Genomic DNA, 24605 nt, shown 5'->3' with positions numbered 1-24605 from the left:
TCTCCCCCTGCCCCAGTTTTAAAGTGGACATATACTTGTGGGAAAATTGTTGGGAAATATAAAAAAGCAGGCAGGAAAACCACAATGTAAGCACCCAGAATAGCACTGTTAACACCTAGTTCACACCCACCGCTTTTGTGCCTGTTTCCAGCCTCATGGTTATGCATGTGTTAACATGCGATACACACGCAACTTTGTCTTCCACTGTTTTCCCAGTTAAAATTATGGCCTAAGCATCTTTACAGTATTATTAACTCTCCATAAACATCCATTATATGAGCATATTGTGATTCACTTAATCAGTTTCCCACTGCTAGGCAGTTAGTTTTTTCTCAGTTTTTCATTTTTTTAATAAATAATGATCTATAGGCTTTCCCCTTCCACAAATCCTCATACACACTTCAGATTATTTAGGTCTAGGTTTCTAGTAGTGCAATTACTGGCTGAAAGCTACAAATGCAACAATATATTGGGTTGGCCAAAATGTTCGTTAGGTTTTTTCCACAAGATAGCTCTACTAACACTTAGTTGTCTTTAATTTCATTCAAATCAATGTTGTTAAGTTGTATTGTGATAGCTGTCATATCAGCATGCATTGAAAAAATTTATCAAAATTGGTGAAATTTTGTGTAGCCATTTTAATGTTGAAGATGTAAGAAAATATGCAACATTTTTGGCATATTATGCTTTATTATTTAAGAAAGGTAAAAATGCAACTGAAAGTAAAAAAAAAGATTTGTGCAGCACATGGAGAAAGTGCTGTGACTGATCCAACGTGTCAAAAGTGGTTTTCGAAGTTTCACGCTGGAGATTTCTCGCTGAGCGATGCTCCACAGCCGGGGAGACCAGTTGAAGTTGATAGCGATCAAATTGAGATTTTAATTGAGAACAATCAATGTTATACCATGTGGGAGATAGCCAACACACTCAAAATATCTAAATCAATAAAGTTATTGGTGAAAGTGAAAACTGTGTCTCTTATTTTATAGAAAAAAATATACATACTTTTTGGCCAACTCAGTTAGTTTAAACCCCAGAAAGTCACAGTAACATTTTTTCTCTCTCTCCTATGAATTCCACATCTTCCCTGTTCACAGCAGGAGAGTTCCCATGGCTTTCAGGATCAAGCCCAAGCCTCCTTCCTGAGGGAGCCTACAGGGCTCCCTCTATGACTGGCCCCCGCCTACCACGCAGCCTCGCCACCCGCCCCTTCCCCACACGCTCCCTCCAGTTCAGTGCAGCAAACTCCGTGGAATTCCCTGAGTATGTTCACCTGTCTCCTCACACACTCTGCTCCTTCTGCTTATAATGTTTCCCCCAGTCTCAGTCTAAACAACTTCTTCCTCCAAAACTCACCTCCAGAGGTCACCTTTCCTGGTTAGCCTTGCCTGACCAGGTCCAGGTGTGATGACCTGCTTTTCCAACATGGCACTGAGACCCCTTGTCTATCACTATGCTTATCACCCTGTCCTGAACTCATTGATCAGCTGAGTCTGGAGCTCTAGCCCAGGGATTTACGACTGTTCCATGGCCATGGAATCCTTTATTCAAACACATTTCTTATGCTAATAAAGGTGAACATTTTGAGAATATATGTGCCTGGCACAGTACCTTAAGCAGGTCACATGAGTCACTCCACATAATCTTCACACCAACCTCTTACAAAGGAGGAAACCAAAGTTTAGAAAGGTTAAGAAGCTTGTCCAAGATAGCCATGCTAATAAGTGTTGAAATGAGACTTTAATCAGGGCCTGAGCCTGAGCTTTTAATCACTATATTAGACCACTCTGGTTAAAATGGAGAAGAGTCCATGGACCTCTTACAATGTTTTTCTGAAAACAGTTTGAAAACCACTGCTCTATTCTGGCGTATCAACTTCTTCAGCGGAGGGGCTATTCCTTAATACCAGTGTCCATCCAGTGTCTGGGCTCAGAAAATGGAGTGAATGGATGAATGAGGGATTTCTTCTCCTGGGGAAGTTACTCCTTCATCTGCACACTTTCTGAGCTTTGAGGTGAAAACAGCAGTGTGAGTCCAGAGGGACTGGCTGGGAGGGAGAGCATCCAGGCTCATTGCACAGAAGGTGAAGCTGGGACCAAGCTGTAAAACCTCACAGCCAGATGCCAGGGACCAGTTTGGGCCTGGGAGGTGGGCACTGGTACTTCAGGAGGATGGAGCAATTTCTTGATGAAAGGTTCAACAGTTCAGTCTTTGCTGGAAGCAGTGATTAGTCTGGTCCCTTTCATCAGAATTCAGATCTCTCCACCACGGTAAATAATAGACTAATTAGGCATCTGGCTTACTTGATTTCCCAGGGCTAAGGCCAATTTCTGAAATGCAATATGCTATTTGATGTACCAGCGTGAATTTATCCTGGGCTCCAGAGCCTCCCAACAGTAGCAACTGAAAATAACTCTCGGAAAAGTTCCATGCATGCTGAACACAAAACACCCGGAAATGTAACCTGTGCTCTGTCATGAGCCAGCTCAGCTGAGTGCCTAGGTGTGTAGCAGGCTGTGCACAAATCCCAGCCTGCTCAAACCAGGGGCTCAGGAGGGAAGGATCCTACTGAAGGGGTAGGAAAAGGATGAGGTGGGTTAACTGGAAAAATCCCTGGAAGAGTTGACCTGGAGGTAAACTGGAGTAGTAGGGCAAGTAAAAAGAAGTTATTCGAGGAGTGCGGGGCTGCCCACAGAGATCCCTTTGTAGCTCACTGTGGTCTGGACAACAGGGCACTCATGAGATGGGGAACTGGGGAAGCTAGCTTGGTCTGACCTAGAAACCTGAGTAAGTGGCACAGACTGACTGGTAGCAGAAAGGGAGTGAAGAGAGGAACTTTAGAATTTGTGAATTTGTGAGCTAGAGAAAAGACTCCCTACATGGGAGCTCTCTGAGATGAGGAACCAGCAGGAACAAAACGTGCAGGGAAGGAGATGAGTCCATGTAAGTGCAGTGCAGTGAGGGACTGGGGGGGGGGGGCGGGGGCGGGGTTTGAAAGTTGAGGGCACAGCGGGTTTTCTTTGGGATGAATCAGGGCTGTCTTGCTGCGAAACAATAGGGTGGGGGAGGCAGTACCAAGATTTCCCCAAACACTCATCAAGTGCCTACCCAGTGCGGAACTCTGCCTGGCGATGGAGGCTGTGCTGAAAGAGACCCAGCTTCTGACCTTGACCAGCTCAGACAAAAGGAGGCACGAAATCTACCACTGAATGCACTGCATGATATGCACTTGAACCCAGGGATGCACCCAGCTCTGTGGCACCCCTGTGGAAATCCAAACCACTCCTCTTTTGGAGTGATAGCATTGTCATCAACGCTTAAGAGGTTCTCATGGAGTCACCAGTGAGGGGGCCACCCTGCTCAGGGCAGCAGGGAGGTGAGGGCAGATCCTCTGCACTGGGGGTGCATGGGAGTAGGGTGGGGGAGGGGCTGCAATTTAGTTGAGCAAATGGAACCTATGGGGAGAGGAGACGCTACTGTGGCACCAAGCTCATGGAATACTTGCTTAAGGAATAAACCACCAGGTGAAAGGAGAAAAATCTATTAATAGTTATAGAATAGCAAAGAAACAAGAGTTCACTTTGGGCCAAAGTGTTCAGGGAGATCTTAGAGAAGGTGGGCCTGGAGGTGGGCTCTGAAGAATGAGCAGAATTTGGAGAGTCACTTGGAATACTTTTCCTCCTCTTTACTCAGCAAATTTCTATCATTCTTCAGAACTCCATTAGGATGTTAATCCCAGAACTTAAGGAATGGAATTCTGCCCGTCTTCCCTCTCTCTCATCCGATACCCATTCACAGGGGGGTGTGCCCTGTGCTGGGTGTCAGGAAAACACAAATGACTAGGATGATGTCAAAGCCCTCAGTGGGATCGCAGTCTGGGTTGGGAATGGGTGGGGACAGTGAGGTGAGTACTATACTGACCAAGTGCTTCAGTTATTAAAACCTCCATTTTTCATATACCGACTATTAAAGGTTACTATACACATGTTATCTCATCTTGAGAGAAATCCCAAGAGATAGGAATTCTTAATCTGAATTTACAGATAGGGAAAATAAAACACAGAGTTTAACTGAACCAACTCAAAGGGAACCTTCCAGAAGCTTTGCTGAGCCCCATGCAGTCAGCTGGCGAGAGGTATCCAGGGCCTTTTGGGATGAAAAGATGTCAGAGAAATTGAACCCAACAGCAACTTGACAGGAATATTACTCTCAAACGAGGGATCCATCCCCTGCACCCTGCTTGCTGCCAGAGTCAGAGTTATAAACGAGTGAGTTAGAAAATCCATGTCTTTTATCACAGGTGGGAGAAGTTGCCCTTTAGAAAAATAATGATTTCTCTTAAAATTCCTTAAAGTTTCATAAACCATACCAAACCATCATAGAAAAAACTGTAAAAATTTCATGAACCCAATGTACCCTCTGTTCACAGAGCTCCCTATACAATTGCACTTACTTCCAGTCTTTATTCTCATGGTGGACCTTCCCCTAGTGGCTATTTACCGATTTCCTGAGCCAGGCTGGTAGGAGTGGAGCTAAGTGAGGGACATACACTGGTGGTGGGAGGACATTTCTTCCATCCCACATGGGACCTCCAGCAGATGGCTGCAGTCTGGCCATTTCAAAAGGGCATTTCTCTCCACCCGACCCCAGGGCCATAACCTTCCTCGTCTTCCTAAGTGCTTCACAGTCACATATGTCGGGTCTCTCTCTCCAACTTGTGAGGGGGACAAGTCAGGGACTATTCTTCCCTTTTAGCAGATGGGCACGCCTTGGCTCAGGAAACCTAACAACGGGACATCTGCTTGTGCTGAGTCCCTTCACAGGCATTCACTCCAGGCTGCCCTTCCCTGGCCATGGCCGGGACTTTTGTGCCTTGTCATGGAAATCCTACCTTTCTGTGGTCCGTGTGCTATAACCAACAGATAACTAGAAGATGACATAGATTCTTGAAGGCAGAAAGGCCCTGTAGAGATCATCCTTCAAACCCTACAATGTATAAAAGGGGGGATGAAAGGCCCAGGGAGGGGAGGAGAGTTGCCTGAGAGCACCCAGCAAACTAATTGGCGGTTTAGCCACTCTGGGTGGGGCATTAGTGTTACCAGCTCCTCTTGCTGACACAAAGACCAGCCCACACAGTTTGACCTGCTCCCTGAAGGGGACTTTGAGGATAAAAAAGTCAAGGATGAGGAGGATGGGACAAAAGTTTGAGAACCCACAGCCCAGGTTCCTGTGGCCTCAGTGAGACAGTCTGCAAATGGTCCAGGGGTAGTTTTCACCAGGGGGCACTGTCTACTCTAGAGGTGATTAACACCCTGCCATACAAGACAAAGACATTTCCCACCCAAAGGCCATGGCTGCAGCTGTCTGCTCTCCTTGCTTACCTCCCAGTGTGTATGTGGAGTAAGGATGTGGGTGCCCCTGACCTTCACCCTTTATCCCCATCCTTCCCAAGGTAGGTTTGCCTTTCCATCAGCAGGGTCTCCCCCACCCCACTCTCAGGTTGTTGCGTATGAACACACAGGTGCCCCTTGGTTTCTGGTGAGGAGCTGCCACCTCAAGGCCTTCCCGTCTGGTGGCCCAGTGAGACCTCTGCTCACATGAAAAACAGGCTTCATGGGCTGCTTCCTTCTGTTTTAATTACAGGGTGGAACAGAACCTGGCGGTGTGTGTCCTTTGTGTTGTTATGTATAACTAATACTTGTCTGTGTGTCTGTCCCTAATTTACCATGTTTATGTTTTCATGCTGATGCATTTTCTGTTTTATGTATGTAAATGTATGGATTTTCTGCAAGTTTCTATGTTGTGTGTATGTGTTTCACGTGTAGTAGGAATGAGTGCTGGTTTCGTGTGTTGTGTGCCCATGTCACCATCAGCTGTGTCACGTCAATGGGTTACAATTTAGTTGTTTATTGGACAGAAAGAGAGCAGTTTACCTTGAGGTCCACAGGAGGTAAGCAAGAAAAAAAAACAAAACCCAGCCCTGTGTTGCTCTATTTCAAAAACTACTCCATGTTGTTATGGCAGCTAATTTTCCTTAAATGATTTAAGAAAATGGATCTGTCTAAAAGAACTGTAGCCAAGTTGTTATAGCAACACAGGCCTTTCTCCTCTAGGAAAAGGGGGGACATCACCACAGAGCACAGAAACCTCTCAAAAAAGCAACCCTTGGGCCTTGAGGGACTCAGAGAGCACAGGCAGGGCATGAGGGGACAATTCACCTCCCACAGTTAGTTCATGGGGTCTTCTTAGCAACAGCCCTGCTTAGCAACAGCCCTTCTTAGCAACAGCCCTTCTTAGCAACAGTCTTGGCTACTCTCCATTTCAGATCTCATTCTTTACCTGGACCATGCAATAAGCACCAAAAGGGTCTCTCTTCTCCTACTCGTCTCAGCTCCTTTGATCCACTGTCCACGCTGCAGCCTTAGTGATTTTCTAAAGCACATATTCTTTATTCATCTGTTCATTCATCATTCAACCTAATATTCTCTATGGTGCCACATCCTATGCTAGGTTCTGGATGTGAATAGGCCATGTCCTTGAATGATGTGTCAGGAATGTTGGCCTTTATCTCACAAGCAATGGGGAGGCATTGAAAGATTTTAAGTATGGGAGACAGACTCAGTTGGATTTAAATTTTAGAATGATGCTAGAGTGTCTTCATTGGGGAGAATGAATGAATGGAAATGCTATTCATTGATCTTTCCTTTTTGACAGTTCTTTACTGACTGTACTGATTCCAAGACTGAGAGAGGGTATGTGCCAAAATATTCCTGACAAGTGGTATTTTGTTCCATTGCCTTGATTTTCTTTTATAGTCATGATATTTAATTCAATTAAAACTCAACTTAAAATAAGGCCTAGCACTTTGATTTTAACAGGAAGGAAGCACTTGGTCATGGAAGCCAAATTCCTTGGCTCAGTGATCAAAGTTGTCCATGAGCTTCTTCACACCAGTCCTGCCCTCTTGAGGCTCCCTGTCGTAGAGCCTGCACACCAGCCTCAGCAGCTGGGGTCTCCCACCTCTAGTCCATTGCTCAGCTTTCCCTGGAATGCCCTCTCCCTCTTCCCTACAACCTTCCTTACCCCCCAGACCATGGCTATCAGATGGAGCATTGCCAATCTGTAAAGGCTCAGTCCAAATTCCTTGAAAAACTCCCTTCAATGCCCCCAGACACCAACCACCCCCCCCCACACACAATGGAGCTAATGTCCATGGTGAGTAGAATTGGGGGGGGGGTCCACTGAGGCTAGGGGTGGTACAAATTAGGATGATCAGAAATCCGTGTCTCGGGAATGAGAGTGGACAGTGCCATCAGCTTTCTGTCCTGTGAGTTTGAGACAATCTTAGCAGGCTGCAGGGGAACCCAGGAGAGGGTCTATGTACACAGACAGGCCAAAGCCTTAAGTAAAAAGGGCACAGTAGTAGTGGCCACAGAATCCAGGACTCTCTGAGGGGAAGGGGAGGTGGAGGAGTAGCCTATAATTCAGCTGCTCCTTTTCATCAGGATAATCTTATAAAATCCAAGTCCAGAGGATCTATGTTTGTTTCACCATTTGCTCAGCTGAGTACCTGATCAGAGCCAGGTCCCTACTGGGCACTGGGACTCTGAGTTGAATCAGCCAGACCCTATCCTGGGGGACCATCAATCACAGCTGGCAAGCAAGGGCCACACAATCCTCCTGAGAATGGGACATAAAACACTTCCTGAGATCCAGTACAGCCCTCTGGGGCAAACACTCCTTTATCAAGACCGTCATTAACATCCAGGTCCCTGACAGGTGTGAAAGGTGTGGAGAGCATGGGCTAGGAAAGTGGCCTTTGAAGCAAGAACCATCACTAACACTGGCCAGTAGGTCTCCGGTTGCAGACAGAGGGGTCATTCCAGGAGACTCACAGTGCAGGTCACACTGATCACACCTGCCTAGCTTCAGAGTCCTCATGTCTAAAGCTTATCTCCACATTTACTGTTCCTCCCAGGTTCCCACTTCAGGAAGGGCACCATGTCCACTCCACTACCCAAGCCAAAACAGGGGCCTCATGCAAGACCTTTCCTCTCCCATCGGGAATCACTAAGTCACTCATCTCTCCCTCTGTGAAAGCTCCAGACTCCTCCCTACGGCAGGATCTAGTGGTCTCCAGACTCTACCCCAGCACTCTCCAAATCCATCTTACAACTTCCCTGCTTAAAGCATCCAGTGGCTCCCCATTCCCACGAGAATGAAGTCTACACAGTTTCCTATATCATAACCCACCTCTGCTGCTCCACCTGCCCCTAGTACCAGCCACAATGAATAATTTGCAGTCTTGTGTGGTGCCTCCTTCATGAGGCAGATGCACAGGTGTGTCTGCTGCTTGGAAAGCACTTCCTGCCTGGATCATCCTTCATCTATCGGTTCAGGTGTGGCCTCCTGGGTTGGGCTCCTTCTGTGGGTTCCCATCACCCCTGTGCCTCCCTCCACAAATGTACCCAGAATAATTGTCTGTAAATTCCTTTCTCCATTAGGCTGCACCTCCTTAGGGGTTATTCCCAGCATCTAGCACAAAGCCTAAAGGAGGACAGTGAAGAAGACAATGGTCACAGACATTGTCACAGTCCTAGCCCATCAGTGAAGGTCTTGCTGACTCTCTGTGTGTTGCTTCTGTGAGTGGAAGCCCACTGGGATAGAAGGAGGGAGGCTGTGAGCATTCAATAACAAGGCCAGAAGCTGTCCTAGCAGTTCAGATAGCTCTGGCTAGTGCGATTATGATGGCTATGTGACAGTCAAGGTCAGAAGAAGAAATGCACTTAAAGCTATTAGGATGGACACTGCGGGGCACTGAAGTGTTTGCAACTGGCCACAATGACTCTTAAGTCAAATGTGAATTCAAATCAGGTCCAAATAATGTTTGTTGAGGATCTGCTACACATCAGGTACAGTGTTAGGTGCCTAGGTGCTTTCCATGGCTTTTAAGTGGAGGGACTATAATTTATCACCCAAACTGGGACACTTTCAAGAGGAAAGAGGGCGGTAGTACCAAATACTCTAGGACCACAAGCATAAGCCAGGACTGCCCCCATGCAGGCTGGAATGTACAACCATCTTATGCATAGGTCACACTTGGTGATTTTTTTTTTGTAACCCCAGACACAATTGTAAATCTATAGTTGTCAATATTTACTTATTTAATATCTATTATCCCCCTAGGTTGCAAGGGTTAGGGCTTTGTCTACTATTAGAACCAAGTGGTTGATATGTAGAAACTACTTGATAAATATTTGTGGGAAGGAGGAAGGAAAGAATGGGGTAAAAGACTGGACAGGGGCCAGGGGACAGAGGAAGAGACTGAGGGAGGAGGGGTGCTGCTCCAGGTCAGCTTGACTCCCAGATTAGCGTTTCATGTCCTTGCAGGGGCTATAGGAGGGAACTTGCAGGAAGGGTACAGCTTAGACAACTGGCTCAGCATCCAAGTGTGTTTACAAAGACCAGCCGGCAGGCAGCCAACCTGTTTGTGGCACAAAGAGTGTCCTGACATCTGACATCTCTGTGACTCGGTGTCATCTCATTTGTGTTCTGTGACGGGGCCAAGTGCCTGGTTGTTTGTGAGAAGATCAATGGGTGCTGACTCATGATGGCGACAGCAGGCTGCGGCCTCCTCTCCTGAGCAAAGCTAAGCCCCTTCCTTTGGTCCTTCCCCCAACCCCTCAATCCCCTCAGCAGTAGTCCTAACACACCGACCACTTGGTTCGGTGGCTCCCACTCTGTCACTTCTCCTGCCCATGTCTTTTCTTTCATCATGCCTCTTTGTCCTCCCTGCGATTATTTTGTGTCTATAAACCATAATGCATTTGGCATAACAGGATTTGCCATGTTTTGTCCAATTTAACTCAACAGAAAGTAATTGAATATCTATTTCAGCCAGTACACACACGCACGCGCGTGCACACACACACACACACACACACAGAAGTAGGAGCTGTTCTCTTTAAAAAGAGGTGACAGAAAAAGAAACACTGTGATTCTCTCAGGGAAGCAGCCCTTAACACAGAGGTCAGGTTGTGTTGGGGAATGGAGGTGAGGGGAGGCAGGGCAGAAACCAGCAGTCAATAGACCCTTTCTGAGAAATTCAGAAGCAGCTTGTCTTTGCCAGGAGAGGTGAATCAGGATGGCCTCAAGGGTTCAGGGCAATAAAAGGGCTTGGTAAGCCCAGTTAACACCTTTTGTGAAGAGGAAGGATGAGTTGGAGAAGGAAGCAAGTATCCTAAAGCTATGCTATACAAGCTCTGACAGGGCAGGTGGGCTGAAAAAGATTTAGGAAAGCCAAGTTCATAGGACAGAAGACAGTTAACAATATTGCACGTAAGAAGTTACTTTTTCCTTCACCCTTGCGCTAACATATGCATTTATTTTATGTACACGTTTTTGTCTCCTTCACCCCATGAGACCTCCACAACTGAGCCCAGTATCTGTGAGGGGTGGTCATATAATGCTGCTCTTCAATTTAGGATCTCTTTTATTGGCATCTTCAAGGAGTTACACTGATGCAACTCTGAAATACAGCAACTCTGGGATCTTTGCTGCCTCAGCTGTCACTACATGTCACCTGGTGGCAGCCAGGGGGTCCTAAAATCACCGTCATCAAAGTTGGGAGAGACTCAGATGTAGTCTCAATACAATGGAGTCCCCTCTGTGCCCCATTTTTGTCCATGTTGTTGAGCTTCAAGTGGAGCACTTGTAGTAAGGCAGAGTTCACAGCTCACATGCCCACATTGTCCCCAGGCAGCTCTGACTACTTAAGCATTCCATTTTCCTTTACTTCTTACTTCTTAGGGCCTTACTTCTGCCTTGGGCCTCTGCCTGAAACTGTCTGTCCTGTTCTCTCCAACAGTCCTTTGGAGAGAGGACCATCACGGTCTGCCCCCTTTCTCTAAGTTAGGAAACCCCAGCGTCTTTGATGTCTCACAAAATCTTGGTCCTATGAGCCAACTGAGTGGGGACACCCCCTGTCCCCCTTCTCTCGGGCACAGCAGGCCCCCTACTCTGGGAACAGCTTGACCACGGCCACCACGGCCCCACGTCTAACCACGTGCTTCTGGTGGGCTTGCCCTGTCCTTGCATACCCTTGCCTCTTGGGCTGGGGTTGACTTGCCCAGCAGTGGACATGTCCTCTAAGCTTGGCCCATCATAGTCTTTTTTTCTAGAACTAAAAAGTGAGAGTGAGTCACTCCCTAGTGGTAGGAGCCACGGAGGTGACATTTGGCATGAGTTCCCCACAGGCGAAGGCCAGTCTACAGTCTTCAATTACATGAGATACTCTGGTACTTGTCTCATAAGTTACCAATTTTGCTTAAACTAGCCTAAGTTCTATTTCTTTTGCTTCTAACCAAAGGGCCCTGACCAACGTGGCTCTGCTCCAGAATGTTTCCTTCTCCTCCTGAGACCTCCACAGCTGAGCCCAGTACTTGTGAGCAGTGCGGGGAGACACTTGGGTCTGCCCACTTCAGAGAAGAGATGAGCAGCTCTGGCCCCTCCCTGGTTTCGACCCCATATCCCTAATTTGCAGCGCCTAGTGAACTTGCCCAGGGTGACACTGCTCTTTCCCAGCTCAAGCCAAAGACCAGCAGCCACTGAGGCGTTCAGTTACTCACAGGGTCGTTGTGCATCTGGATGATGAGCTGTTTCACCCCATGCAGGGTAGGGTGGGCCCACGGAGAGGGATCCAGCCAGTGACGGTTCAGGTCGAATCCCATCAGAGAGCACCTGGGCAGCACCCAAAGCCAGTCAGTATAAACAGAACAAGCCAAGCTTCTACTTATCAAAACACAGTTAGGAGTAGGAGTAGTCATTATGTCACTCACCTGGCATTTGTTTTTTGCCAGAGACATTTTTAAGCATTTCACATATATTAATTCATCTAGTGCCTTCTATGACCGTATGGAGTCACTACAATTATAATTACCACATTACATAAGAAGAAACTGAGTCACAGAGGGGTTCCCAAATACTTCTGTGGTGGTCTTCCCTCTCGTGTCCACGCTCTGAGGCCGCAGATGTGTGCACATCTGGACCGGCCAGCAGAAGGAAATGCTCAGGCCAAAGCCACTGGCGCCCCCTTATTCCTCGCTCGTGCCAGCTGGCCCACTGTCTCTACTTTCAAAATATGGCTCTGGCACAAATAACGCCCCCTCTTTATCATAAAATCATAAGTATGTAATTCTGTAACATAACAATATCACACTCAAGCACACCATATGGCATTTTAGGCGAAATGTTCAAATTAAAAGTATAAGTTATTATACCCATATTATTACCCTGCTAACCACACTCAAGCAGGCATTACTTCTGCTGAACTCTATATGTTCAGAAACTAAAACCTTTTTTCACCTCCACTGATATCACTTTGAGTTTGGAGCAAGGTCCAGAGTATTGTAATATAATCTCTCATCTGGTCTCCTTGCTTCCACACTTGCATTCTCCCACTTCACCTTTAACCTTATCTCCCCCCTTCCCCCCCACGCTGTCATATTCCAAATAGCCAGCGTAATCCTCTTAAAATGTCAGATTGTGTCCCTTCTCTGCTCAAATTGTCCCCTGTTAGGGTCAGAACAAAAGCTGAAGTCCTTACAACAAGATACAAGCCCCCAGTGGCCGATCCAGCTGCTGCTGATCTCTCTGACCTCAGCTCCTACCACAGCCCCTCTTGCAGTGCCAGATATGGCCTCCTCCCTGTTCCTCTGACATACCCACCGGGCTCTTCCTGCCTCAGGGCTGTCATACAGGCTGTCCTTCTGCCTGCTATTCTCTTCCTCCAGAGGGCTGAGTGACTCATCCTCCCTTGTTTCAAATCTTTGATCGAATGTCACCTGCTCAGTGAAGGCTCCCCTGCCCACCTTCCCCACACCCTCCCTCGGGCACGCTAAAGACCTTCACTAGGGCAGATGTGATCAGGACTGCTGGTTCTCCTTCTCTCCCTCCCCTTCCTTTTCTCACTTCAGATCTGCCCAAAGCCCTGCTGGTCCTGCGGGGGAGGCGCCTCCTCCAGGTCTCTGTTCCAGGGCCTCCCAGTCTGCTGGGCTTACACGCACCATTGACAGTCTCCAGGCCAGCATAGGCTGTGGCACAGCCTCCAGAAACCTGTGCCTGCTCCCCAATCAAGGTACTGCTCTCCTTCTCTCCAATCTGTCCTCTTCCTCTCCCCAGAATGTCTCCCACCCTGATCCATCTTGCTTTCCGGGGCAAGATTCACCTATGGCTCTTCATCACCTATGGGATAAAATTCTGTTCTTTGCAGATTTTTAGCCACATTCAAACAGATAATGGCCATGATTTCTTTTTCTGTCCAAATTGTCCTCCTTTGTCTACTCTGTCCTTCTGTTCCACTGTTTCATCCCTTCTATCCTATCTTCCGAGCTCCTCTAGTTCCCTAAGCAATACAATCTTATCCCCTCAGTTTACTAAATTTGCATCCCCAACTATTGCCCTACTCAGAAAAATAAAGGGCTCTACCAGGGGCCCACCTGTGCTTCAAGATGGTTGGGGTGGGGATGGTGGAAGCATGGTGGGTAAATAATGATGATTTCCTCCTATTATTTAAAATTACCTCATGGGAGAATAACTAATGTTTTGTGGGGACCCATGGGGTAAGGCTGCATTGAGGAGAAGCCGTTTGTGTTGGGCCTTGCTGAATGCATACAATTTTTCCAGGCATTGGGGGCAGAAGAAACAGTGTAAGCGAAGAAAAGAACTGGGAAACCCACCTAGGATGTTGGGAGAAAGGTGGGCCATTTGGTTTGACTGGATCATGGAGCGTGTGGCGAGTGGGTGGTGACGGTGAAGCTGTGGAGGGAGAGGGAGGTGAGGGCCCGGAATGCTTGTCAAGGAGTCGTGTTATTTCACCTTTGTGCTGCTGTGCTTAGATCAGCCGAGTGCTGCTGTTGGCTTCTCGTGGACGGCAGTGAGAACAGAGACAGCCGTGCATGCAGGTTACAGCAACCTCAGCATCACCATCGAGGGAACACAATCGAGCATTTACTGACATTGCTTCGCCCCAGCAGTTAAGTACTTTACTGGGTAAGAAATGCTTCCTCTCCGTTGACCCTACGAGGCAGGCTCTATCATCATTCCACTTTGCAGGGGTGGAAACTGAGGCACAGGAAGGTTAGGGACAACTTGCCTGAGAAAGGGGAGCTGTCAGGACTGGTGCACAGGCGCCTGCCACCCCTGGCCTCAGAGTGCCTCATCCCTCGGGAGACAGAGGGTGTGCTCTCGGGCTTCTGTCTGCTTACAATGCGGGACAGTGCTGTGAGGGTTAAATGACAGAACACGTAACCAAGTGAATTGAGCACAGGTTCTGGCACATGATAGCAGCTCAGAAATGTCACGCTGTTGTTTTATTGTACCTTATGGTTGTTTTATGCTACATCCTATGTGAGTGACATGGCCTAATAAGTTTGCAGTCCCCAGACGGCCGGAGTAAACAGCAGACAGCAGTGGTCAGGGATGACATCCTGTCTTTTCCCCCTGTCTGGGAGCTGTGTTCGTGTCCATGATCTGTCCCCTCCTGATGCAGCAGCCACTGGTCCATGTTCTTTGGGGAATGCCCAGCATCTAACCCTGTGATTAGATGGAGCAAGAGGGTGGGGAGGGAGGGAGAGTTTGTTCCTCCATCATTCCAAGATGATGAGTCTTCTCCCACCACAGAAGGCACACGGGCCAGGTGCTCCCTCTCTGGGACCTGGCAGCCAGGGCAGCGGCAGGAAACCCAGCCTCAGGCAGCAACTCAGGACTTAAACTTGGACTGGGTGATGCAGGGCTGGGAGCAGGTCGCATGGCGGTGCTGCTGTGGAACAGGGGTGGAGCCTGCCTGCCAGCAGCTGCTTTTCTGCCCTCCAGGGCTACCCTGTTAATTGTTTTCCAAGTCTGGCTCTCCAGCTTTGGCTTTATTCTGCAAATCCCTTCCTATTCATTCCCTTGGTGCTTCAGTGGTTCGGGTCAGTTCTTGCTTTTTTTAACTGAAAGCATCCTTAACTGTATGGCTGTGTGGGCTGATTCATCAATGACTCCATCAGGTCCCTATACCATCCTCTTTCCAATGGCTCATCACCCAGCAGATGGGACCTTTGGTCTGGGTGATGTGCCCACAGAGCTCTTTCAGCCCCTACGGAGCATCTAGATTTTGGAAAGGAACATTGTCTTTAATAATACGACTTAATTCTTAACAGCTGTATCCTTAGAGATGGTCAGCGTACCTACCTCTCCTTCGCCTCCAAGTAGAAATGCCCTCTGCAATGTCTTGGCTCAGTCACCAGCCTGTTCCATGACACTTCTGTGACCACCTCCCCACTGTCCACTTATCTCATTCCTGGACAGCTCTCCTGGGAAAGTCTGTCTTCCAGTGACTCCATCAGCCTGAGCCCTGAGCCCGCGCAGTCACACAGAACAGTGAGGCTGCCATGTGAAAGCCAGAGGCTCTGGGAGTCAGTCAGGTTTGAGTCGGGCTGTTCTCTGTATCCGCTGTGTGACCTTTAGAAAATTTCGTCTTAAAAAAACTTCTCTGGGCTTCTGTTTTATCATATGTATAATGAGGATAACGACCTTGACCTTCTGGACTGCGTACCTGAACTAATGTCTGTTAATGGCCCGGCAGAATCCTCAGGAGAGTGAATATTGAATAAAGGGTAGCCAGTGATGACAGTGGCCATGGTGGGAATGGACAAGGTGACCTCCAGATGCCAGTCTGTCACTGGGTGTGAAATCCTGGGTCCCTGCTCAGGGTCTCTGTCTCCTTATTGCTCTTCTTGTCTGTTATCTATTTTTAAAGATGAAATATCTGCATGAGCTCAAAATCAGGACCTGTGTCCTGACATAAGGGGAGCTATTGATGGTATCAATGAGTCAGAATACTTGACATTAGGACCATTTTAGAAAATCCAAATTTATGGAAGTCAAATGTATATATAGCTGAATAATATGATTTCTTTCTCTTGAGTCAGAGATACTGTTGAGTATCTTTTCTTTCTCCTTCCAAACTGTGTGCCCAGTGAGGGCAGGGACTATGTCTGAGCCATCTCACCCACCTCCACTCCAACTCACCTACTACAGACCCGGGTGGGGAGAACGTTCAGCACAATGTTGAGTGAATGCATGAATGAGCAGATGCACAAATGCATAAATAGGCCCTGGCTGGCGTAGCTCAGTGGATTGAGCGCGGGCTGGGAGCCAAAGTGTCCCAGGTTCGATTCCCAGCCAGGGTACATTCCTGGGTTGCAGGCCATAACCCCCAGCAACCGCACATTAATGTTCCTCTCTCTCTCTCTCTCTCTCTCTCTCTCTCTCTCTCTCTCTCTCTCCCCCTCTCCCCCTCTAAAAATAAAATAAATAAAATCTTAAAAAAAAATGCATAAATAGATGTCCTGAAGGTCTGCAAACAAGGTTTACCTAGTTACTTGAGGACATAGTTTGAAAAATATTTAAGTATCTGTTACACGCTAGACACTTTTGTAATAACCAAGTGAGGTAGGTATTATTTATCCCATTTTATAAAAGAGTGAATACAATAAAGGTGAGATTTGACCTTGGCAAGGTCACTTGACAGTGTCTAGGATACAGAGCTGGGATTTGAACCCAGGTTGTATTGATGCCAGGTGGTCTACAGTGACCCTTTGAAGTCCCACCAGCTAACGGAGAGGCTGTGTGATCCATGAAACAGACACTGGGCTGCTCCTTTGCTCTCCCCATTCTGTCCCGGCCTCTCCTCTGCCCAGTGGCAGAGACACAATGGTTCCAGAGACCATTATTCAAATGGCAAATAAATAGCCCCATCCAGTGAAGGGCATTGTGCCTCATCCCTGTTGCAATAATGGCAGCTAGAATGAGAGCAATGATTTTAATTCCCCTCTTTATGATTTCCTTTTCATCTCCTGTAACGGATGGAGGAGAAGGCAGCTCGGTGGCTCCGGATCAATCTTGTTCTGAGCACCGGGGGCTGCCCGCGCCTCAGAGGGCGGCATCGACAAGCAGAGATGTATGGGCTCGCGTGCAGGGTCCCTCGAACGCAGCCGTTTTTCAGCATTACCAATGAACTGGATTGGATTAAGTATATTTGCACCAAAAGCAAAATAAATATTGCTTTATTTAATACCGCTAAAAGGTTGGGATTCAATTGCCCTTGGCCCGAGGCACCTTCCAGCTGTATTGATTGGCCAGTGTCAGAATGCCAGACAATCTGTCATCAACAGCTCCTGCAAACTGCCGAGCAGCTGGGGGAAGGGGTGGTGGCTCTGCTGTGGTGGAGATGGAGGACAACAGGCAGCGTCCTTTGTCCCAAACACAAGGGATAATTATAACACATCCGCTCCTCGTCACCATCACCGGGATATTTAAAGCATTTCCCTCATGTCCCTTCTTAGATTATCACAACAAGGAGATAAATAAAGGCTCAGGGAGGTGAAGCGGTTCGTCCGCAGCCAGCAAGGACAAGTGGCAGAGGCAGGACTTGAACTCCGTGTGCCAGGCTCTAAAGCCAGTGTTCTTAGTCATCACTCTATTCTCTCTCAGCAGCCCTAGGAGTCAGGCCAGCACCTGGTAGAGGGATTCATGTGAGGTGAGGGGTGTACCCAACACCCTTATTTTTTAAATGAGGAAACTATGTCTTCAATGGGGGCTAGCATGAAGGAAACCTTTACACACATTAACAAAAGGGCCCCCCTCCAGGCTGGCGACTTTTAAATAGGTTCCCCTTCTGGGTGACTGAAGTACAAAAAAATGCCGCTTGCTCTGGCCAGACATGGGGGTGGGAGCAGAGTTGCGGCCCACATTTCCCCCCTTGACTGGGAGCCTCCATGCAGTACACGCAAACTGCATGTCTTTGTGAGGTGGCCCTGGTTCACAGCAGAGCCACACTCAGTGCTTGGGTTTCCTACCTCCAAGGGTCAGCCAGGTCTTTCCCCTGTCCTGGGGGAAGGGGTGCTCATACCACACCTGGAAGAGGGACCAGCCCCAACCCTAAACTGCCTGGAGCCCTTTCTCCCTAAACTTATTCCTAGCGGACAAGGAGCAGTTTTGTTGGGGTGCCTTGTCCCTTCTGGTGGGAAGTGTCGGGTCTGGGGAGTCAACCTCCCTCCTTCCTGTCTCCTGCTTGATGGCAACACACACCAGGCTTGCGGGTTTCCACAGTGCTTACCACTCTACAGTTGTGTACAATCACCAGCCCGAGGGCACCCAAGACTTCATAAAACCCAATTCACACATTTCAGAGATGGAGAAACTGAGGCCAAAGAGACACTGCTATGTAAGAGTAGAGTTGGAAGTCCATTCTAGAACCAATGAATTATTTTTCTCGTTGTAGGAACAAAAAGAACCACTTTGACAAGCCTGAGGGAACACATTTAGTAAAGGCATGAACTGGCCCTTGGGACTAGGAGTTGGCTATTTCAATCTCTTAGGTGGAAAAGGGCAAAGGAAACACAAAAAGGAAGAGAAGCCCTTTAGTTCTGCCCAAGAACTGGGAGCCAGCAAGATGGATGCCCCCCTGCCTGAGGCTGAGAAGTGGCTGAGACTATGCTTGTGGACTCAGGAGCCACTCTGCCTGCATAAGCCCCTGCTTGGCCATGTAGCAGCTGTGTGGCTTAACCTCACTGTGCCTCTACACTGATCTGCAAAATGCAGATTTTGCCTGCCTCCGAGGGTTGCTTTGAGGATCCAGTGAGATCAGCCTTGCAAAATGCTGGGAACACTGCTGAGTTTGAGGTAAGTGCTACACGCATGTTGGCTGGCTGTAACGTTTAATCTTGGTTGGTATAACCTGCGGGGTCCACTACAACCTGGTCCCCACTTATTCCTCCAGCTTCTTGCACCATGTTTCCAGTCTGTACTCAATGCAAATCTCATATTAAGTCCCATGAGCTAATTGAAAAGAGGCTCCCCCTTCTGTGGGCTGATGCATTCCTCCCAGTCTCAAGGCTTGTCAGGCCGGGGCTGCAAGGCATCCTCCACCTGTCCCATTAGCTGGTGACTTTGTGCCGTGCACAAACCCACAGTGTGGACTGCAGCCCTAGCCACACGCACCAGCCACGCCAGACCACCTGACACTCCCAAAGGCTCGCTGCTCACTTGGGATGCAGGCGGCAAGGCTCAGAGACTGAGCACTTGGGCTCAGAGTTAGCTCTCGGGTTTCGATACCTGGATCTCTTGTGAAGACAGGACCTGGACCAATTGATTTAACCTCCTTTTGTGCTACAATTTGCTTGTCTGTAATATATGGAGAGAATGGCTCTTCACCTCCATCCACTTGCTTACTCTTTCCAAGGGAGGGGACGGAACTTCTCTGATTAGTCGGCATGAGTAAAGAGGCAGAGCCTGTGGGCCAAGCCCCCCAGGAAGTGTTTAGATCTGTAGGGAGTGTGCGTCCTGCCTCTCTTCTTGGCACACGGTGGGCCTCTGGGAGGCAGCCCACTTCCTGCTCTGCCTGTGGCTGGTGGGGAAGTCGAATTTTGGGGTGAGGTAAAAGGAGGCCAATTTTAGCCACAGATATAAGCAATGTCTTCCAAATCCCACTTTTCACCAGTAGTAAAGCTATACTTTGGCCTCTGTCTTTCTGACCCCTGTATCTCCTCTGAAATTGGCAGGAGTAGGATGGGAACAGGAGCATGATGAGTTATGGCCCTTACATTTCCAGTGGAAATCATACACATCACATTTAGGGCAGGATCTGGGAGCTGGTACAAGTTCAATGCAAGTTTGTGTTATTAGCATCACATCATTATTTAACGTTATGACTCCTTGGATCTAGCCTGTATTGCCATGCTTTTCCCCTGGCTAACTCCCTCTCATCCCCCAAGGCTTCTATCACACAGCACCTCCTCCAGGGGGCAAAGCCCCACTCAGGTACCCAGGACATGGCAAAAAGTAGGTGCCTGGTGAACCTTTGAGGGAAGGAAAGAAGGGAGGGAGAGGAAAAAAGAAGAGGGGGAAGGAACAGCTTGGTTCAAAGGCTTCTTAAGCAGAGGCAGAGTGTCAGCAAAGGCCCAGGTATGAGCTGGAGGAGCCCTGGAGAGGGCCCAGGAAGGCAAGGGGGCCGACAGAGGGTGGTGGTGCCAGATGGGGCCTGCTGGACAGTGGGGGATGGAGTGGAGAAGGAACTTCCAGGACACTGCACATGCCTTGATACCAAGCTACTGAGTTTAGGGCCCTTCTGGTGGTCGATGGGGAGCCACGGAAGGACTTAGGTAGCAAACTCACCCTATTCAAGCGGTGGTTTAGGAACTAAGACCAGAAATGACTCAGTTCTTGATTCTATCACTATGTTCTGCTCCTCCAGACTCTCCAGCCACAAATTCTGGGTCACTGTCTCCTCAGAGGCCTGTCTTCACCGTAGAGTCAATTACTAAAATCAACTTTATCAACACTAACTTTGAAATGCTATTCAGCTGCTTGCAGGGACAGAGATGGGGAGCTGCCACCACAGACATCTGGCCATCTGGCCATTTCTGTGGAACCTGGCTGGGAGGCTCATTTGAATAATTGGTTTTGGCGGTGTGCACTTGTGGGTTAGACACCTGATTACACTGCCAGCCCCAATGTCCTCGCAGCCTCCACAGAAACATCACTCAGGTTACATAAAGCGGGAGAGAGTCTCCAGGAGGCAGGACTCTGACTGGCCCCTGCTGTCACTCACACATCATCTGGAATGTGGGGCTCACTCACTGTGTGACCTTGAGCAAGTTCCTTAGCCTCTCTGTGGCTTGGTTTCTTCTTTGCTCAAAGAGGGGGAGTGATTCCTGCCCTGCTGTGCCACAGGCTTCCTGTAAGGCTCTCAGAGAAGATGGGGGCGTTGTGACTTAGCAGAAATGCAAGTGGAAAGATTTAGGTTGGAAAGAGCTCAGGGTCAGCAAGCAGTGTGCACAAAGTCCTCAGAATTAGGCTTGTGACGGTCTCTTCCTACTTCTATCCCACTAGCTAGTTCAACAAGTTGAGGGTGTTACCTTACCTACCTGTGCCTCAGTGTTCTCATCTGGAACATGTGAATTGTAATGGAGTTGTTATCAGAATTAAGCAAAACAATACCTGCAAAGTACCTAGAATAGTGTCAGGCCCAGGAGGCTCCTTAGATCTTAGCTACTCATCATTACCATCAACACTGCCATCATCACCATCACTACCATCACTGTTCAGCCCTGGACACCATGCCTCAAAGGCAGACAATGACCAACATCTGGAGTATGTTCAGAGGACAGCCGGAAGGACAAACAGAGGAATGGATTTCAATTCCATATGGAAAGTTTGAAGGCTTTGGGGACCTTCATCCTTGAGACAGGAGCAGGCAGTGGTGGGTGAGAGTGGGGTGGGGAGCAGTGGGGTACATCATCTTCAAACAGCTGAAGGGCTACTGTGTACATGGTGGACTACACCTGCTTCCTTCAGGGGGAAGAAGCAGAAGTGATGGGATGGCAGGTTTAGTCTGAAGATAAACCCTCTCTAAACTGCTAGCATCCATACAAGACAATGCTTTGTGGGGGGAGACAACCACCCAGACACAGCTGGTGGTGGACGAGCAGAGGGGCACGGCTGTCACCCAGAGACACTGTGAGGGGCTCCCTGCCCCCGGCAGGGCACTGGACTAGCTGTGTCTGAGCTCCCTTCCCACTCCGAGGCTAATGATCCTGAGACAGAGTCAGGGGCCAGCAGATCTTTCTGGGAGGCAACACTTGCAGTAGATCTCTGTTTTCCATTTCTAGCTTATTGGAAAATAAAGTGCAGTTTTTATGCTGTCAGAGAACAAATAGAATATTGACATGTATTTTACATAACTAATTTTATGTCCTATTCTATTTTGGACAGTTCAAAATGTCTCCTGTTCTGGATGCTGAGCGGGCAACGTCAGCTAGTTGCCATGTCTGTGGGTACACACGCATGTGCCGGGAACACCTCCCCTGGCGTTTCGCCCTCTGCCATCCTCAATGCTGTTTTGTTGTGCACATCTCTCTTTGTTTCCCTTTTATGTCTGGTGAGCCCCTACACATCCTCCATCTTTCAAAACCCTTCCCTTGTCTCTTGGTGAGAGGGAAGCACTCACTGTGTGTGGGAGTGGTATGGCAAGGGGTTAAATACGTGGCAGGGGGTTAAATCCGTGGCAGGCTAGATTGGCCTGCCTGAGTTCCTCACCCAGCTCTGACCCTTCCTGCTGAGGGACCTGGGGACCTCCGTGCTTCAGTTACCTTCTCCATTTAAAGTGGGACTATAAAACTACCTCCAGCATAGGGCTACTGTGAAGGTTACATGGGATGATGCATATGACGTGCAGTTTATAGGCACCCAGACACTAGCTTGTGTTCTGTCTAGGCCTCCATAGCATCACACATGTGTGTGCGCGTGCGTACACACACACACACACACACACATGCACACCCCTCTAGCACAAACACAGGGCTTCTTACGGAGGGCTGCCTCTGATTTCCATCTGCCTCCCTGGGGCCTGACCCAGGGCCTGACTCTCAGCAGGCCCTCAGCAAACCTGAGTTAAATTGGATTTACTGCACGCGAGCATTCTCTGCGACGTGAGGAGGGCCAGGGCCAAGAGACATAATGAGGTGCGGGTCTGCGGGTTGCAGCAGCATCCGTCCAGCACTGAATCATCCCTGCACCACCCGTGGAGCGCCGTTCCTCTCCCACCTCCACCTCCACACTCCCGAGGAGCACTGAGCTTTTCTGAAGATGAGGAATTTCACGGCATCTTGCTATCTTTTGGGTAACTACATATTTTATGATGACTAATAGGCAATTACTATGGTAATATTGCAATCCAGCATGTGTGAGGTTTGGGAAATGAGAAATTATGGGTAACTACTTTGGACTCATTTCTATGGTAACAAAAAGTAATTGTCATTAAATACCAGTTATACAGAGGCTGTACCTGGTAATTATAGATTTTTATGCCCAGAAACATAAATAAAACTAATAAATTTATTCAAAGGTCTATGACTGTTTACTTATATGTGGCTCAATGGAATACACAATGACAAGCACCTAATTAGGAAATGCAAACCCAACACAGTTTCCTATTGTCATGTGGAGATGGAGGGTCTGTTTTTCAAATGCAAGGCAACTTGTACGCTACACACGCTCAGGAGAACACTCAGTGGGGTACAGGTGGAGGTAGAGGCTGTCTTTTCTGCAGAGGAAGTGATGGGGAGGAGGAGGCAGCAGAGAGAGAGACAGTGCAAACGCTGCAATGTGTGTGGGCAGCCACATACACTGATGGACGCTGCGAAGTACCAGCTGATTATAGACTGACTCGGCCATCCCCCCTACCCAATGGCCTTCCAGCTAGGAGTTGCCTTGTAGCTTCTTGGCTTCATAATACTTGAAGGCACAGTATTCATCCCTCAAGACCTCCAGGGCCCAGATCCTCCCAGAACTCTACAGAATGTTCACAGTGTATCAATCACCATCATTCTTCTTCTTCTTTTTTTTTTTTTTACTGCGGTAAAATACACATAGCATCAAATGTATCATCTTAGTCATTTCTCCGTGTGCAGTTCAGTAGTATTAAGTTCCTTCACATTGTTGTGCTGCCATTACCACCCTCTGACTTCAAAACTCTTTTCATCTTGTAAAACGGAAACACTGTACCCACTAAGCAGTAACTCCCCATTCCTGCTTCCCTCTCTGCCCCGCAAGCCCCACCATCCTGCTCTCTGTCTCTATGATCCTGACTCTGCACTGGGGGTTGTAGCTCTGTGCCACAGCACAGCTACTAAGCACTGCTTAGTTTATTGATTCATTCAGATTACGTGTGCGTGTGTGTGTGTGTGTGTGTGTGTGTGTGTGTGTCCCATTCTGTGCTAGGCACCATACCAGGCTTTGGGGGGACAGATAAACCAAGTCCTGACTTCATGGAGTTTACAGTCTACAGATGGAGAGAGCCATCAAACTAATAGTCACATAAATAAATGCAGGGTCACTTATTGGGCTAAGGGCTGTGAAAGGACAGAACAAAATGCCCCTGAAGAGTACACTGGAGGCTTTACACTGGAGGCTCAGGGAAGGCCTTCGGTGAATTTGCATTAAACCTCAGACACAAACTGTAAAAAAGGCCAGTGCAATTGGAGTGTAGGAAGGAACACAGAGTGTACAGTTGACCTGTGTCTTTATTTATGCTGTAACGTCATTGTTACCTGCTGTTACATCATCTACCTATTACAGAGGGCTACTGCAGTGTGTGGTTTAGTTGCTGTGGGCTTTGGTATGGGCCCTGCATAGCACTCCCAGCTGACCTTTGCTAGCGTATATAGTAGTCTAGTTAGTAAATAATACTTGCTCTTTAACATAAGGAGCACTGTCTACTGTGATACAGCTGCCACCTTTTGCAATTAAATGCTAGGGTGTACCTTGTCTAGCTCACTATAAACACGATGGTGTAGATACTTGTATTTTTGGATGTCAACTGTGCGTGATCAAATCTGACTGTCCTTCCTGGATTGCATTCCATGTTCCTTTAATGCAGAAGAAGGCAAGGGGAAGGAGAAGCAGAGAAGTGTGGGGGGTTGTTGGGAACCGCCCTGACTGGTATCAGGAGCTGAAACCCCCGCCTAGGCTAAGGCTAAGGGAACGCCCTTGGAACTGTAAGC

At 48.2% G+C, this 24605-nt stretch overlaps 1 protein-coding gene across 2 annotated transcripts in view; it reads right to left on the bottom strand.

Annotated features, from left to right (window-relative positions):
- LOC123831221 (BEN domain-containing protein 5) overlaps window positions 1–24605 on the bottom strand; it is a 237458-nt gene that overhangs the window by 86519 nt on the left and 126334 nt on the right. For both annotated transcript variants that reach the window (XM_045858033.1, XM_045858024.1), the window contains exon 6: window positions 11628–11739. In XM_045858033.1, coding sequence (XP_045713989.1) covers window positions 11628–11739 — 112 coding nt within the window. The remainder of the gene's footprint in view (window positions 1–11627; window positions 11740–24605) is intronic.

Source organism: Phyllostomus hastatus, unplaced genomic scaffold, assembly GCF_019186645.2.
Source record: "Phyllostomus hastatus isolate PE091 unplaced genomic scaffold, TTU_PhHast_1.1 phas_contig_147, whole genome shotgun sequence".
Classification (NCBI taxonomy): Eukaryota; Metazoa; Chordata; class Mammalia; order Chiroptera; family Phyllostomidae; genus Phyllostomus; species Phyllostomus hastatus.
This window is presented reverse-complemented; position numbering and strand designations above follow the sequence as displayed.